Raw genomic sequence first — 16,362 nt, forward strand, 5'->3', positions numbered from 1 at the left:
CTGCTTTACTAGCGACTGGCACTGGAGGTGAGTGCTTGTCTGACATAGCAGCAAAGGAATGCACAAGTCTGAAACAAAGCAATATAAACAACACTGTCCCACTTACATCCCACTTTACTTCCTTCACAGATGTCATATACATCACATGTGAATAACATAGATTCCAAACCAAATATACATTCAACATTTACTTACACCTCACTTCAAAGTGCATCAAAATAAGCACCCAATTTCATGTGCAACAGCATGATATACAATTTGCCAATCCAATTTTGGATGTCAGAGTTGAATAAAACACACCAAATGAACATATTTCACTGACAAAGTAGATTGTTCACAGGCTATTAGAGAAGCATGAGAGGACATTATCACCAACAGATTCAAGCAAATTACAACTTAACTTAATTTACATAAATCAACCTATACATTGCATTATTAGTTGGAAAGTTTTCAAGAGAATAAAGTGTGTTATACATTGTAGATAAAATCAAATGTTATACACAATTATACAAATTATCTGATAGCAGATTCTATTTTGTTTTGTTTAGTAGTTGCAAAATTCAATGTGAGCACGATTATTCTGTTTGCTTAATTTCTTCCACATTTTACATCTCATCATCATCCATTCCAAAGTCTTCTTCAGGAAAGTCCCCAACAGTGACGAAAGCAGGCTTGACAAATCCTCCATATTTGGGAGGACATTCAAAATATCTCTTTCCAGCCACACTGTAAAAAAAAAAGAGTATGTTATTTTTGTACTAAAAATGATTCAGACACAAGGGCAATGTAAGAGTAAGGTAAAAGTAAAACCTGACTGAGGAACACAGTTCTGTATTTGTTCTGAAAAAGTTACAGGCCTTTCTGACACGAATCCTGAAAGTGATCTATGCTATCAAGATGCATTAAGAACAGAGCATGATTTTTAGAGGGGTAGGTTAGATTGTCATTATCTTGTAAACAGACATTATGAGAGTCTGATGACAAATGGCTAAGGTGTCTCTTATATGTCTTTATGTGTTGACGTAAGGCTATCTGTGGCATACATGTACCTACCTGCCATCATTCTTTCCCAGTGGCTCATCATACTTGACACCCACCCACCAGCCTGGTTTGAAGTCAGTCAGGCCTAGAAGAATCAAAATATTATAATACATTTCATACATTCGTTACTTCTTCAAACATACATGTATATGATTTGTAGCCATTAAGTATAGTCAATGGGAACATATCAATTCTGGAGGGATGAAAGAGAGAAATACAAGCTGTTGCAATCAAGCCATGGCCAGCACTTGAAGTACATGTATATTATCAATGATGCCACGTTATCTACAGCAGTATTAGGTCAAGCATTATTCTCAGCAGCAATACAAGGTGAAACCAACAGGATTTTCAAAGATTACCATTAGCATACTTGCCTTCTACATAAAACATATTGTAGCACACATTACAGTATTCATATACAGTATATGCCAATTATTTGTATACCTTTTTTCTGTATATTTCGTCTTTCTGTATAGAATTCCAAAACACCAAACCATTTACCATTCACCCAATTGTAAAAACAATGCATATCTGTATAGGCCATAATCGTAAAGTTCGGGGTATCGTATAGAATCTTGTCCGATTTTATCGTAAAATGACCCACAACTATAGGCTAAATTTCGGATTTGCATTGTAGATTCGGGAGTGGGTACGACGTCTACCGTTCAACAATCACACTCTTTTGTTACTTGCTATTGTCATGCTTGCAAACAATCGATATCGGTGCCTTTGACATACGGTGATCTCATTAAAAACCTGTTTTTCAAGACTCAAGCGACGAAAGTGAACAAAAATACGAAAAGAAAAACACGACTTTTGTCTGAGCATTTGAGCCTCTACGCTGCATTTTGCCGCGATTTACCGGTATTTGTGGCCGTATTCGACAGAGAACCCATTCCTTAGACTCTTTCCCCGTGAAAATCCTGCTTATGTAGCGTAGATGAATCGTATTTACGTCGCGATTTCAGAAAAAATAAAGCGACAAGGGCCGGGTGACGCTGGGCGGCCATCTTTGTTTACTCATTGATATGCATTTTTTTACGCGCTGATTGGTTCACGTCATAAAACCTGTGCTCTGATTGGTTGACTGTAAGATTGCACGTGATCAACATGCGGCGGGAGTTTTTATTTGGCAGGAGTTTCCCACACAGTTCGGGCTTATCTGAACAAAATAGATCGCGAATTTAATCCAATATGGTGACGTTAAGATCGACGAAAAGGTCGGATTGTACTTTGATTAAAATTTTGCAAAATAAAGTTGCGATATCTTTAGTGTGTTTGTGTGTCTTGCTCAAAATCCTATTCACGCCCCCCCCCCTCCCCTCCTTCGGGACGTCAATATCGCTAGTTCGGAAAGTCGTATAGTTTGGGGAGTCGTATAATTTGCGCTGACAAATGGGCTATACAGATATGCGGAATCTACTGTACATATATGTAGATGCACACCATTCTTAAAGTGACTTACCTACAAACATAACTTGCCCCCTTTTAGTGGGTACTTTAGGTGTTCTGACTTCACATCGTGACCCTACTGTGATGGCTTTAGCGGCTTCTTCCTCCTCTCTTTCTTTCTGTTTTCTCTCCTCCTCCTCTTGGGCCTTCTCCTCCTCACTCTTGTCTGCAAATCTGCCCAGCTTGTTTCTCTTCTTCCATGCTAGAACAGAGTCTGGGGGACAATAGCAACAAGAGTTCTACGACCTCATACCTTCGCCAAATGATTTTGACCTTTATGACTGACGTATTAGGAGTGTTTTTCATCAATCAAAAATCATACCAGTTGATCCTCCTCACCCAAATAACATAAGTTGTCTAAACCTCCTTGTTATGATTATGAGCTTAACAAAGAAGGTTATGCTAACATTTTTCATCAATAATGCAAATAAGCTCCTTATTAGCATAATTTGATTCAATGGTGTTCACATTCACACAACTTCTAAATGCAACAAGTATGAAATCGCCGTTATTTACTAGTATGGAATGATAGTAGTTTCTCATGAATTATGCAAATTAGGTCTACATTTGCATAATTTCTATCTATTGACATTCCTCTCTTCCTCAGTTACAAATGTCACATATTTGAATAGTCATATCATGGAACACAGCAGGTTTTTAAAATTGCCTCATTAATTATAATCTGATTTGCATAATTATCCTCCAATCATACAAAGCATCACGTAAGCTATCTACATATCAAAAGTCATGACCATCCATCAAGCCCATCTCGAGTTATAGTATTTTCTCATTAATTATGTAAATGAGGTTCTCATTTGCATAGCTGATATCTATTAATATTTCTCTCTTCCTCAGTTACATATGTCACATGTTTGCGAGTCCTATCATGGAAATTGATGGATGTATAAACTTTGCTCATTAATTATGCAAATTAGTTACTGATTTGCATAATAAGTATCCAATCATGTACATCATCGCTCAAGCTATGTACATGCAAAAAATCATGACCTTCCATCAAGCCCTTCTTGAGTTATTCCCTTTCAAAGTCTGAAGCAAAACCTGCCCCTGCAGTTCCAAAAAAGTTGCTAGGGGGCCCAAACCTATACCACTTACTCTCTGCCCAACGAGCTATCTACCACTCAAAAATCAGTTCCATAGCATGCCCACAACACGAGATATCATAACAGGAAGTTCCGCTGCAGTACCGTAACAAGCCGCTAGGGGGCCCAAAATCTAATCATTTTCAGGTTTCATTGAGACCTACCAACATACCAAATACCAAGACAATCCTTCCAAGAATTCTCGACTTATCGTGTTCACTAACAGACACACAGACATGCTCGGTATTCCCATGCTGTGGCACTGCATTAATGACTGTTCTTACTCATATAAGGCCGTGTATATCCAACTTTTGTCTCCCTCAACCACATTCCACACCAATGAATACAGGGCTGACGTTACTGTTGAGTTGTGCAGTGGTGTGCAAAAATTGCGAACACAAATTGGGTCCTCACACTAAACTTTTGAAACCCCCTTTTTTTCTTGAAAATTTTGGTCAATTTTGGATTCTTTTGGGCTAGAAGGAACGGATAGGGTCTAAGCTTTCCCAGTTTGGTCAAAATTTGTATGTTTCAGTCTTTTAATTGGTGTAAGGAGATATCTTTGTGGTTTGGTTTCACATGCTCCGAGTGGACTCTTCCAGGCTGGGAGTAGGTGAAAGTTGACGATTGTTTTCGTCTGTCAGCTGTTACGAGAGAACGAGCTGGTCAACTGTCTATTTTCTTTGCATGATTCTAAAGTAGACAGATGTGGCTTTCTGGTGCATAAGAATTTTGGGGGCTTGCAATTAAGGTGAATCCTTTTCTGAGCCCTTGTTTTAGTGCTTTAAAGCATTACTGCCTATGGGCAAGTCTATCTCTTGTATCTGCCCTACAGCTGGCTGATAGCCAATTTGTCCCTGGCAGTAACTGACGTTTCCTGCCTGCCTCATGACCCCTCATGACCCCTCATGACCAACTTTGCAACCCTCTACCCGTATCAATATCCCCTGAAACAATACAGCCCACACGTCGCAACCAGAATGCATAGTAAAGCATACAATTGAACACATTTTTACACTTTTCTCGTTAATTATGCAAAGTACTTCGCCCAAAATCTAATCATCTTGAGATTTCCCACATACACACGGACACACCAAATACGACAACAAACCATCCAGGCGTTCTCGACTTATCCTGTTCACTAACAGACACACAGACATTCATCAAAAAATAACCTACTCGACGAAAAATTTCGTCGCGAAGGTAATAAAAGGTACATGAACTAATAGCAAAACAGTCCTCCTCTTTACTTAAATGTCCATTCTTTTTCAGCTCTTGTGCAGATGTTAGTACATTGGCACAAAAATTCTGCGTATTGGGCACACTTTTGACAGATTAGCCTTAGAATCTAAGAGGGCATCCCTCCACCGTTATGGTAGGGATATCGAGTAAAGTGCCTCTCCTTAGGGCACGATGTTGGAGCATGGAGAGTATCAAACCCATAACCTATTGGTTCTGAGCCCAAAGCTCTAACCATTATGCCACAATGGAGCCAGGGTTAAATGCAACAAATGTGTGCATGATTACTTGTGAGTTTCTAGTGCTAGAAAGTACCTTGCAAGTGTGTTTACCTTGTTTCTTCTCATACTCCTCATCCTTCATCTCATACTTCTCCACTTTGGAAACATCGTCAAAGTCTCCCACTTGGATGGTTGGATCTTTGTTTACAACCTACAGTAGCAGGCAAGGAAAAATATCTCAATGATCTTACAACACCAGCACAATACGAGCAATAGCGATGATGTCATGGTGACGCAGTGGCAGGCAAAAATCAGGTGGAATACAAAAGATTAATCTACAGGTTGAGTTGATTACTGATTTGATCTGCTAATTTCAATAATAAGTAGTTATCTAGTCTGCTTATGTCATTTTGCCTACAGTCGTCGAATACCCCAGATGTAAACAAAAATGGTGATTGTTTGTACACGATGTACTGTCAAGCAATTTTCAAGTTGATATTTATGGAGGTATTACACATTGGCATTGCACAGTACTTTGTGATACTACTAAGTCTGGACTACCAACAATATGCTACCTCTGGGGTTACTTAAAGACCTAGTATTGGTGTCAAGGACAATACATGAAAGAAATCTATCTACACTTTCTTGACACTTCTGGAATAAAAGCCCTTACATGAATTCTCATGCCATCGTCCACAGGATATGACCCCAGTAGGGCGTCGTTGTTGTCCATAGTTGTGATCAGTTTGTTGTCCTTCGTGAAGACCTGCAGGTCCATGTGTCCAGTGGGACATCCTGTGATCAGCTCCAGCTTCATCTGAAATACACAGATGTTCAAAGCAACTTCATCAAATCGACACGGTCTGGAAAATATCAGTAATTTTATCAAATAATTTTGCCAGTGGCTGCTAGCTGCTGAAAGAAAGAAATATTTGATATCGTCATGCTGGCATTAATCTAAAGATTACATGGACATCAGATTGGATAGGCGGCATTGGCTAGTCAGTGAAGTACCAGTAACCTAAACTGTAATCATCGAATACAACTAAGATAGAGAACATCAGCTAGTACATGATAATCTAGGCTACTTTGATCAGTTTCAACATTTGCATGCAGCATGCACACCTGACGCCCCCCTCCCCACCTACCTTCAGTGCACCGATTGTCAGGCTCTTGTCAAAGCGTTTCTCAGAGCCAAAGCTGCTCAGGGAGCTGGAGATTTGTACGTTTACTACGGGCGATGTCACGACGGAAAATTCAGTCATCTTGAAAATGTGGTTACTGCAGTCTGAAGTCTCAAATGTTTTGAACGTCGTTTTCTTGCCTCCACTATCTTACTTCCGGAATGTTCTTTCTCGTCTGGTAACACTCATCTCGCGAGATTAGAATTGTCCAATGAACAACTCTCTTATGAAATTCCATCCTCCCAAAAAATTGTAAAACGATTTGTGATTGGTTAGAACAACTGGGTGTCAAGAAGAGCGGGAGACTTCGTTTTTGAGAAGAGATCTTGTGCTTCTTTGTTCGCCAAAGAGATTAATTTAGTCGACAGACGTCTATATGTATCGTGATACGTTAGTTCACGGAACATTTGACATTCCCTGGACTATGTTGTAGGCTGAGTTACGACAATGCGCTTGATTTGTACCGTCGAGGTCAACAACCGTCTGTGCCCCTCCCACAACCTTGCTAGCAGTAAAAACAAGGGTCGAGGGGGCCATGCCACTCTGACGCTCGGGAGGAAGCCAGGATCGGACAGCAAGGAGGGGATGGTGTTCCTGATGATGTGCACGGCCAAGGACAAGACAGGGACCAAGTATAAGGTGAATCTAGGCCTGCACCTCTGTGAAAGAAAATTATGATCAAGCATGGAGTTCATAATTTATGATATTTAAGTCCACACATTTGTTTATCTGCAAATCTGACGTCAAAAAGGAATTTGTACGATAATTTCAAAGCCTGAACATGTGGAAAATCAATTGATAAGTGCGTTTGCTGATCAACACCCAAACGTTACCATGATGTGGAAATGTCATGTAGCTGTGAAAGTCATGGAAACCATTTTTTAAAGAAATATCATTCCTATTCAATGATTTCATTTTAAATGATTTTATCTATTTCAGTTGAAGGGAAATATAGGACAAATCTTTGGCAGGTTTGTGCAGGAGGGAAAGGCCACCATCCGCTTCCACCAGCCTGAACATGACATCTGTATCAGCAAGGTAACCTAATACACGGATACCACCATATGTGTATATAGAAAACAGCATACAAAAGTATTTCTGTACTGATTTCATTTAGACTTGCAGTTAGATATATAATAATCAACAATTTTATCAATTATTATGTAGCAACTTGAATTATGTGCTATAATGTCTTTATATATAACCAAGTCATGAAAACACCACCCATTGGGCATTATCATGATAATGGTTAATGACAATGATAAGTTATGGAAAGAAAGATTTGAAAGATATGTCATCCCATTTCTCCAGGCAGACCCAATAAACCTGAAGGCGTTGTTGTCAGCTGTGAAGCTGGCCCACCATGGACAGCAGATGACTCGTGCCCAGGTATCAACCCTCACCCCTGCCACATCCTCACAAGTGGAACCTCTCAAAACCAAAATGACTGTGTCCAAACGTAAGGACTACCCCCTCACCAAGTCTTTCCCGAGCTCCCTTATTGAACTGAGAATAAACCACTGCACTCTCAATCGTGTTGACACCAGAATCCTGGGTCTGAAGCATTTGAAGCTTTTGGACATGAGTGACAACAACATACGAACCCTCCCGGAGACTATTGGTGAAATGAAATGCTTGGCAGATCTGAATATGTCCAACAACCAGCTGAAAGAGCTCCCAGGAAAGTTCTTTCAGTCAACGCTGAGGAACTCTCTCCAGTCACTGGACCTGAGCCACAACCAGCTGAGCCATCTGCCCAACCAGCTGTGTGCCTGTGTGGATTTGGTGTCCTTAAAGCTGGACAGTAACCGCTTGTCTGGCCTACCACCGTCCATAGGATTGCTGAGGAAACTGAGATTTTTCACAGCTACACGCAACCAGATCACTCTTCTGCCGGTCAGTACACTATCTTATGCTATGGTTACGTTTCGAAAAATAAAAGAGGATATCAAGAAATATACACCAACTATGCTCAGGACTGTTTTTGTGTTTTGTAGTCTTTTGTATCATAATTTCTATTTCCGCAAATTACCAGGCCGGGGCCCGATTTGGAAACGTGACCATAGCATTTATCAGCTTTTTTTTCAATTCCAGGTTGTTGATTGACAGTACAAGTAGTTTATTCATAAATTTTCCAAACCATGTTGTGAATTATATTTGCAGGCATCCTTCCTGAAGCTGCAGCTGGACACAGTGGACCTGTTTGAGAATCCATTCCTTGAGGATGGGCCGTCCACACTGACGGGGAACCTGACCTTTCCCTCTCTTCTGGAGATCACTGCCAGGGTTGTCAAAAGGCACAGGTAAAGATTCTTTCTCTTTTAAAACTAGTGTCATCCCCGCTTTAGTCAGCAACAAGCAGATGTTCATGTACAGCTCTGATTGTATAGTAGTAGGGTAGAAAGTTTCTTGTTTCATTGTAAATGCACCAACATGATATCTGCAAATCCTTTAACAGCTAGTGAGCCTGATACATCAGGACCTTGATGTACAGGTCTGAGGACCTGATACTAATAACTATTGTAATACCGGTACAACAGCACCTTCATGTAGCATGTAGTTTTCAAAGAAAGAAGTCGTTGGAAGAAGCATATCTGTACACTACACATTTCGTCCTCACATTAATTTTATTTGCATTCCCTATGATCTAAGACTCCACTACACTGAAGAAGACTTGCCACAGACTCTGATTAGCTACTTGGATGTAGCAAGAAGGTGCCTGTGTGGACAGCTGTGCTTTGATAACTTTGTTCGCTTCCTGGCAAGACTGGACCTGCACAGACTGGCACATACAGTTACTGCTGTGGACAGCCAAGGTACAAATAACATGAATCTAGTAGTACTTTAAACATGTTAGTCTGGAGATTTGTAACAGAATTTTACTCAGTCTGATTGCTCAGTACAAGTTGTATCAGCAGTTAAGTTATTTCTTACTCATATTACCATGTTTTCTTTTCCATGCAGGGCGCACACATGCACCACTGGAGGCTTTCCTGTGTTCAGAAGCCTGCAGTGCCAAGTACAGGAAGCATCCTGCTGGCTTCTGGAAGTAAAGTTGTCAAAAATTCGATATGTATATTTTGAGGTCTCCCAAATGTTGGCAGTCACCTTATACTGGCAGACGTTGTAAATTTGTTGAGATTATTCTGGTAATAAGCAAAAAGTTTCACCATCTAAAGTAGTAAGCCATTAATTAACAAAATCCTGTGTATCTTTGGATTTCCCATAATTTTATTCATTCTGATCTTACTGCATATGTTACTCCTAAGAGAAGCAATACTGAGATAACCAGGGTCTTAAGTTTAATAACTTGACAAGAATGACCACTTATTTTACATGTGTCAGATCAATTTTTATTGTAAGCACTACTAATAAGCAGCATGGTTGCATATTGAATAACAATAAAATGATTGTAAAATTTTGCACTTTCTGTGTTGCATATTTTGTTGTCCTGTAAAAACATATACACTGCATGGTCTTTGTCTATCCTTTTATCAATTCATGCATGCCACAGTATCCTGTTTGATTTAAGTGTCTATACATACCAGTACTCTCAATTCTGTAAAAAAATCTTAAGATATTAACCAAGCAATGTAAATATATAGGAATTTTGCTGTTATACTCACTAATTTCAATGATATAATTATAATGCTACTTATACATTGGTTTCACATTCATTTTCACAGACAGTCTCAGAGTTTCACAGTCAGTCTAAATGACTGGTATTAGAACATAATCTCTTCATATAACTTCCTTACATATATGGCTTGCTATTTCTCATAAGGATTGTAACAATTGCAAACATTCACAGTTGTGAATGATTCCATTTTTAAACATGAGGTAGGCTGGCGCAAACGTTACATCTTAACTTCATTGAGCATGTACTCATGGTCTTTTAACACTTCATCTTTATTCACTGTCCTCAGTGTCCTGTAGCATTTAATATTTTCAGAAAATATCTTCATCTGTTGGGTCTGTATTCTTAATTTAGTTAATTTTAGCTGATTAGGAAAATCACTTTTCCAGTGTGCTGTAGATAGCTCTCATCCAGATAGCCACTGCCTGTGCCCCAGGGTCAGGTCTGGTCAGGCGGTCTGTGCTGACATAGCTGGCACGACCAGCCCTCGCTGCCATGGAGGCTGTCCTCTGTGCTGAATTCTCTGCTGCCTGCAAATTGTAATCGTAACTCAAGTTTACCATACACTTTACATACAGGTAAATTAAGGCAAAACTGAGGACAGGATGGAAAGGCATTTTGAGAAAGGAATCATTCGTTGAGTGGCAGGTCTGTTATGGAGGTGTAATGTGTTACCAAAAAAATGCAGTTTACCAAAAATGAAAAAGCTGTCAGTGATTTACAAATGTTGCTGGAAAATTTGCCAATGTTGTTGCTAAATAGTTTTAACATAGGAAAAGATGAGTTGTCCTTCATTACCTCTACAGCCTCCTTTAGTGTTGCCATGGTATCAGCAGTTTCTCCTTGTAGTGCCTGCAGGACTTCAGAGGCTGAATGAAGAGGATCCAGCTACATGGAAAAGTATGTTGTTCTGTTCATGTATATTTTCAACATGTACCAGAAATACTTGACTACCAGAATGAACTTACAGCTAAGTCTACATAACTTAGTATTTGATTAATTTTTCTTGATAAAATTTACTTCTCAACAATTACCATTGTTCTGTCACCTGGATTGGCACCTCCGTACCTGAGGAAAGATGAAATAACATGTAGGGTGGAACAAGGAATATTACTATTTTCTGCATTCAAACCTGACAGTAGGAAAAAATGTCAACATCTTTGGATTTTATTATATGAACTTATGTGAAGGATTGTGTATTGATCAATAACCAATGACAAGATACAGAACAGAGATTCTTTTAATCACTTTCATGTTAGAAATGCACAGCCTAAGAAGTAAAAGTGTACCATGAAGATACGGTTGGGTAATACACATGTTTAACAATTATGTCATATGCATCAGGCAATTCACTGGTGTAACAGTTCACCTGATGATAGATGCTACACCAGCCTTCAGAGCAGCAGTCCAGCTGGCTGGAGTGACAGATGTCATCACAGACTGTGCACCAGCAGTTAGGAACAGGCTGTACAGCTACAGGGAAGGGTGAAGGATGGTGACTGCCTCATATTGTGTGTGAGTTGTTCTTATGGCGTTCAACCTCCTCCATGCTGCCTAACCCTTAGCCAATTTAGAATTGGAAGCCAAATGGCAATTTCACTGTGCTCAAGGTTAAGAGTCTTTACCTCAAAATTATCATGGACTTTGATTATGTATAGTAAGAAGCTGTGTTGAACAACAGTATAACTGCTTAGACTCATGCCTTTCAATCAGAAAATGTCACTCACCCCTCCTGACGCTCCCCCCATGCTCTTCTCTACAATGGTGGCCATCTCCTGCAGCAGGACAGCAGGAGTCTGGCAGGGCAGGCCGGGGGTGTCAGCTGACCCCAAGGCTGATAGGATAGCTGGTGGATGAGCAAGACTGGTCAGATACATACTCGTAAGTTGATATGTTTTGTTTACATTACTGTGAGCCCATATCTAACTGTCTGCAATGATGTACAAGCTAGGTTACTCAGGGTTAACAGTTACTAAGCAATTGGATAGATCGAAACAGTCAGTGACGGGAGTAGTGCCTGTAGTAAGATCTGAGGTTCATCTGCAATCAATAATGGCTATACACTTATTTCATGTTCATCCATTGGGGTGGATGAGGACCTTGACTTGAATCCACTTGTTTACAGTTCAATTATTTTACTTATCTCACAAGTCCAACCAAATATGGTCTTTGGTACTTTTTCAAGAGTAGGCCACCTAAACAAATGCTACTAGTACTATATACCATATAAGGATACTCACCTTTAGCTCCTTTGGCCAGCGTGCTGCCACAGTCCCCATCTCCACAGGCTCGGTCAAGGTCATTCAGCTGTTCCTCTGATGTCATCAGAGAGTTGCAGACAGCAGACACAACATGGAAGATCTGCTGGGCTGTGTCTGTGAGTACAACAAATCAACTTTGCATGAAACCTACAGACTTTTCACTCAGTGTGTACAAAAAGTCAAATAGTAACCTGTTCTTTCCTTCTGTATGAATATCAGAACATGTACCAGCAAGATTGTTGGCACAGTTATGTCTGTTTGTACACAGGTAGTAAAGATATACATTGCATTTTCCTTGTGAAGGCCCCACATCCTTTGTTTAATTGATTTCATACAAATTCTAGAAACGTACTTGCTACTGGGAGTAGGGCTAGGAGGAATGGCTCTCTTAAAGAGATTCCTAAACCAACCTTTGTCCACCTTTGTGGCATCTGCAGTGGTGGTGGGTGCTTGCTGAGTATCAGTGGAGAGCTGTACCCTGGTCCTGGTGGTGCGCAGGGTGCCGGTGCTGGGGGAGGGACACACGGGGAACCAGCCATGAGCTGTGGTCGGGGCATCTGGGGGGAGAGCCAGAAGGTTTGTCATTATAGGTTTAAAGATTGTAGAATTGAAGTTTGTTTGTTATCACAATGAAAGAAAGCTCTGTACCTAGACAGCGGCGCCTGGTGTCATCCAGTCTCAGCAGGGTCAGGGACATGCCTGCCATCTCCTGTGACGTCACGAATGGCCCCACAAAAGTCCTCTCCACTGACACACCACGGGCCTCTGATCAAGAATTAGGAAAACAGTCCATTTAGAACAATACAATCAGAATTACTAAGGGAATAATATTTAGATAACTTTTGTGTGCATATGACCAAAATCAACCATAGACTATACTACTAGTATTATTGTTAAATTGCAGTTTGACATTTTACTGTCAAATACAAATGCTCTTATTGTTGCCTCTATGGGACGATGATTTGATAATCTGATCTATTAATTTTGCAAAGTTCAGAAAGTTACTAACTGACTTAGATTAAACTAAGGAAACGAAATACTGAGACTTACCCAGGTACTTGATGGCATCTCTGGCAATGATATAGAGCTCCAGGTAGGCGGTAGAACCCAGATTATTCACTAGCAGTGCCACACTGTCCCCTAGTGTGTAAATGAATTACGACTCAGAGTTAGAAAAAAATACTACCCTAGGCAGTATCTAGCTGGATACATGCAACACAGAGCTGTGAATAATGTCGGCAAGCAATGACGATGGTCGCTGTATGTAATCATTGTCCTGATGCAGTACCTTTACAAACAGGCAGGAGCGCTGGTTATCTGTTCTCTTACCTTTGTTCACTTCAATTCGACTGGTGTTGTCTGGGTTGGTCATGTGATTGAGGACTGTCTCCACTACCTTTTCCGCTGTATCCATCTACATGTCAGAAACAAGACTACTTATGGAGCCACTGGCAAACTATATGTAATGTCTCTGATGTAAACTTACAGCACACATTGACAAATCAAAAATGTTCCAAATTAGAAACCAACTTAGGAATAATGTTCCTACCTTCATTTTTCCCACACCAGCCTCTCCATGAACACCTAGAAGATAAGAATGGTTACATGTATATAATATGGGGTCCCTATAACAGCTTCCTCTTCAGCTCTATCAGATGCTAAAAGTACTTAGATAGAACAATTTACTTCATGACTGAAAAATGATGTACTGACTAGTAAGTTTGGGTTCAAAATGTCTAGCTGAGGTGCTGGTTTACCTAGTCCAAGCTCAATGGTGTCATGTGGCACCTGGAACATCGGCCCAGACCCAGGTACACTGCAAGGTGACAGGCAGACCCCCATGGTACCTATAAAAAGGGAAAAGACATAAAGATATCTTAGCTATCTGCTTGTGTGTTAAGTTCATATCTGGGTCTATCTACACTTTGACATTGCTATACTTGTTCTTGGACAAACCTTACCATAGCCACAACCTTATCATGTCCAGTCATCATGTCATATATTTACTACAGTGTATACAATGAGGTTTGTGTAAGTATACTGACCCATACTGCCGATTGCACTTTTTACTGCATCTACTATTTCACCCAAGGATTTGCCTTCTTCAGATAAAGCTCCTGCAATCTGAATAAAAAAGATATAAAAATGAGAGAAAAACACATTGTGTTTCTATCTAGGTTGTGTGTTTTTTTTCAAACTGTTGCCTCCACTTTTAGTGAAAAGGCCTTTACAACGTTCTTTCTATGTGGCAAAGCCCTACTGTTTCCCAACACATCTGTCCTGCATGTCACTCACCTTTTGAACAAACACTGTCCCTGCCAGTCCCCTTCTCCCAGCTGTTTTGTCCTTGCTGGAGACAGCACAGTCCTCTCCTATGCACACCATCTCCACCTGGAGTCCCTCTGCACGAGCACGCTCCACTGCAATCCCAAACGTCAGCCGGTCTCCAGTGTAGTTGGTAACTAGGACAATGACTCCAGCTGAAGCAAAGAACAAGAAATACCCGGTAGTAATGTACTACAATGGTAGGGAAAGTGATGAGAAACTTGTTTTTATCAACTGACCAAAATGATCAGAAGCAATTTGCACCTATTGACAGGAAATTGCTGACAGCTTCAAAATCATCAGGTACATGTATCTCATTCTTATTGTTTGTACATGTAAATTGTTTCCTTAAACTTAAAGGAAAAGGAGAAATTGAGTGACAGTCTTGTAATCACAATGTAGACATAATATGGGTCATTTTAGACATCAGATCCTGGTCATGATGTTGCACTTCAGTTTGAATGTTTAACTCCAAGGCATGGGGTGAGGGATATGAGAAATCCGAGTCACAGAGCCAAAACAATATCTTTGGAGATGACTATTTTTATCCTTGATATTTTTCTGCACAGTAAGCCTGACCTGGTCCTGTGACTGCCCTTAGTGCAGCTAGCACATCGTCTGGAGGAGGAGAGGCAAAGATGTTGCCAGGGACAGCTGCTGTGAGCAGCCCGCTCCCTACAAATCCTGCACAAACACAACTGTAGGTCACCACCAGGCTGGGGTAAAATCTTGGAATAAGGTTTAATATATAGATAATGAAGACTGTATGGAAAGAAACTGAGTTATACAGAAGCGCGGAAGACAAATCTAAGAGAACAAATACGACCATCATAATCATAAGAGAGAGTAATCGGCCTACCCAATAATAATTAAAATAATAATGACTTTCATACACAGAAAGTATCAAAGGTGGATGGAACAGGACACTGATTTTTATAGGTAACTCCCCGGTAAAAACAATCCATGGATTTGATCAACTAGCTTTTCAAGAACATGACATGTGCTTACCATGATATCCCGGTTCATGTCCAGACCCCCCTCCACTCACCACAGCCACTTTGTTGGCACGAACATCCTCCCAATCCTCACGCAACACCACACGGTGGCCGGCCAGCAGTCGTAACCCTGGGTTTACCTGGGACGTACAGGCAGATATAACAACATTTAGCCTGTGTCCTACAGTTTTGCTAACCTTTGCTAACGGAGACCGAATTGTCTGAATTCTTTGGTATAGGTCGCAAGTGTTTGAAAACAATCAGCATCAAGTTTGGCTGTTTGTTTGGTCTTGTGGTCAAATTAACACAACAGTGATCAAAGTCCAAAGTTAGCAACACTGTACTGTACAAAGTGCAAACTGGAGACAAACGAAACACAGAAAAACTGAAGATATTTGAAGGCAAAGATAGTTTAACAGGCGTTTAACAGCAAAGAAACTTTCAAAAAATATTGACAAAATGTCTCCAGGCCATTTATTTTGTTTGGCGAGAATTAACTGATCAAAATAAATAACTCGCGGCCCGGGCACTGTAAACGTAATGCTGTAAATATTTATGAAAGCTTGTGTTTATATGTACGTAAGATATTGCAATACGGATTTATGTTAGCACATATCCGACAGGGACGTGATGGGTACAGGTACACCTACTACAGGTGGACTTTTGCACCAAACTATTCAACAGTACGGTCCCGGCCGCGGGGGAGAACATTTATCTATCAAAGTTTGATTTACCGCCACCAGTCCCTCCAGCATGTCATCAACACAGGTCTCCACAGAGTCCAGAAGCTTCTTGGTAACCTTCGCCATGATTTACACTGAACAGGAGTTCATAGAAACTTTTACGAGCTCCTGAAAACTTGCCTGGTGGACACGCCCACTTTGTACCAGCTGATTACCTTTGAGCA

The 16,362-nt window shown here is 40.5% G+C and overlaps 3 protein-coding genes across 4 annotated transcripts; 1 reads left to right on the top strand and 2 right to left on the bottom strand.

Moving 5' to 3' along the window:
• Positions 1 to 109: 109 nt before the first annotated feature.
• Positions 110 to 6,421, bottom strand: LOC136433523 (tubulin-folding cofactor B-like). Its single transcript, XM_066425822.1, has 6 exons — positions 6,202 to 6,421; positions 5,727 to 5,870; positions 5,165 to 5,264; positions 2,507 to 2,707; positions 1,054 to 1,126; positions 110 to 726 (listed from the first exon to the last, which is right to left on the bottom strand). Exons 1-6 carry the CDS (start codon positions 6,316 to 6,318, stop codon positions 606 to 608), a joined length of 756 nt encoding a protein of 251 aa, XP_066281919.1. The 5' UTR covers positions 6,319 to 6,421; the 3' UTR covers positions 110 to 605.
• Positions 6,422 to 6,499: 78 nt separating this feature from the next.
• LOC136433520 (leucine-rich repeat protein 1-like) lies at positions 6,500 to 9,659 on the top strand. Its single transcript, XM_066425818.1, has 6 exons — positions 6,500 to 6,876; positions 7,177 to 7,275; positions 7,549 to 8,133; positions 8,401 to 8,540; positions 8,890 to 9,053; positions 9,202 to 9,659. Exons 1-6 carry the CDS (start codon positions 6,685 to 6,687, stop codon positions 9,288 to 9,290), a joined length of 1,269 nt encoding a protein of 422 aa, XP_066281915.1. The 5' UTR covers positions 6,500 to 6,684; the 3' UTR covers positions 9,291 to 9,659.
• Positions 9,451 to 16,354, bottom strand: LOC136433519 (triokinase/FMN cyclase-like). 2 transcript variants are annotated; one of them, XM_066425816.1, is made up of 17 exons: positions 16,190 to 16,354; positions 15,469 to 15,595; positions 15,040 to 15,144; positions 14,431 to 14,615; positions 14,181 to 14,259; positions 13,893 to 13,982; positions 13,685 to 13,719; positions 13,465 to 13,549; positions 13,186 to 13,275; positions 12,784 to 12,900; positions 12,546 to 12,692; positions 12,115 to 12,249; positions 11,602 to 11,720; positions 11,244 to 11,347; positions 10,909 to 10,942; positions 10,673 to 10,762; positions 9,451 to 10,404 (listed from the first exon to the last, which is right to left on the bottom strand). In XM_066425816.1, exons 1-17 carry the CDS (start codon positions 16,262 to 16,264, stop codon positions 10,252 to 10,254), a joined length of 1,770 nt encoding a protein of 589 aa, XP_066281913.1. In that variant the 5' UTR covers positions 16,265 to 16,354; the 3' UTR covers positions 9,451 to 10,251. The 2 variants fall into 2 exon arrangements, with proteins under 2 accessions (XP_066281913.1, XP_066281914.1); XM_066425817.1 differs by lacking the exons at positions 9,451 to 10,404; positions 10,673 to 10,762; positions 10,909 to 10,942 and having other exon boundaries at positions 11,314 to 11,428.
• Between the last annotated feature and the right edge of the window lie 8 nt (positions 16,355 to 16,362).

Source organism: Branchiostoma lanceolatum, chromosome 4, assembly GCF_035083965.1.
Source record: "Branchiostoma lanceolatum isolate klBraLanc5 chromosome 4, klBraLanc5.hap2, whole genome shotgun sequence".
In the NCBI taxonomy this organism is placed as follows: domain Eukaryota; kingdom Metazoa; phylum Chordata; class Leptocardii; order Amphioxiformes; family Branchiostomatidae; genus Branchiostoma; species Branchiostoma lanceolatum.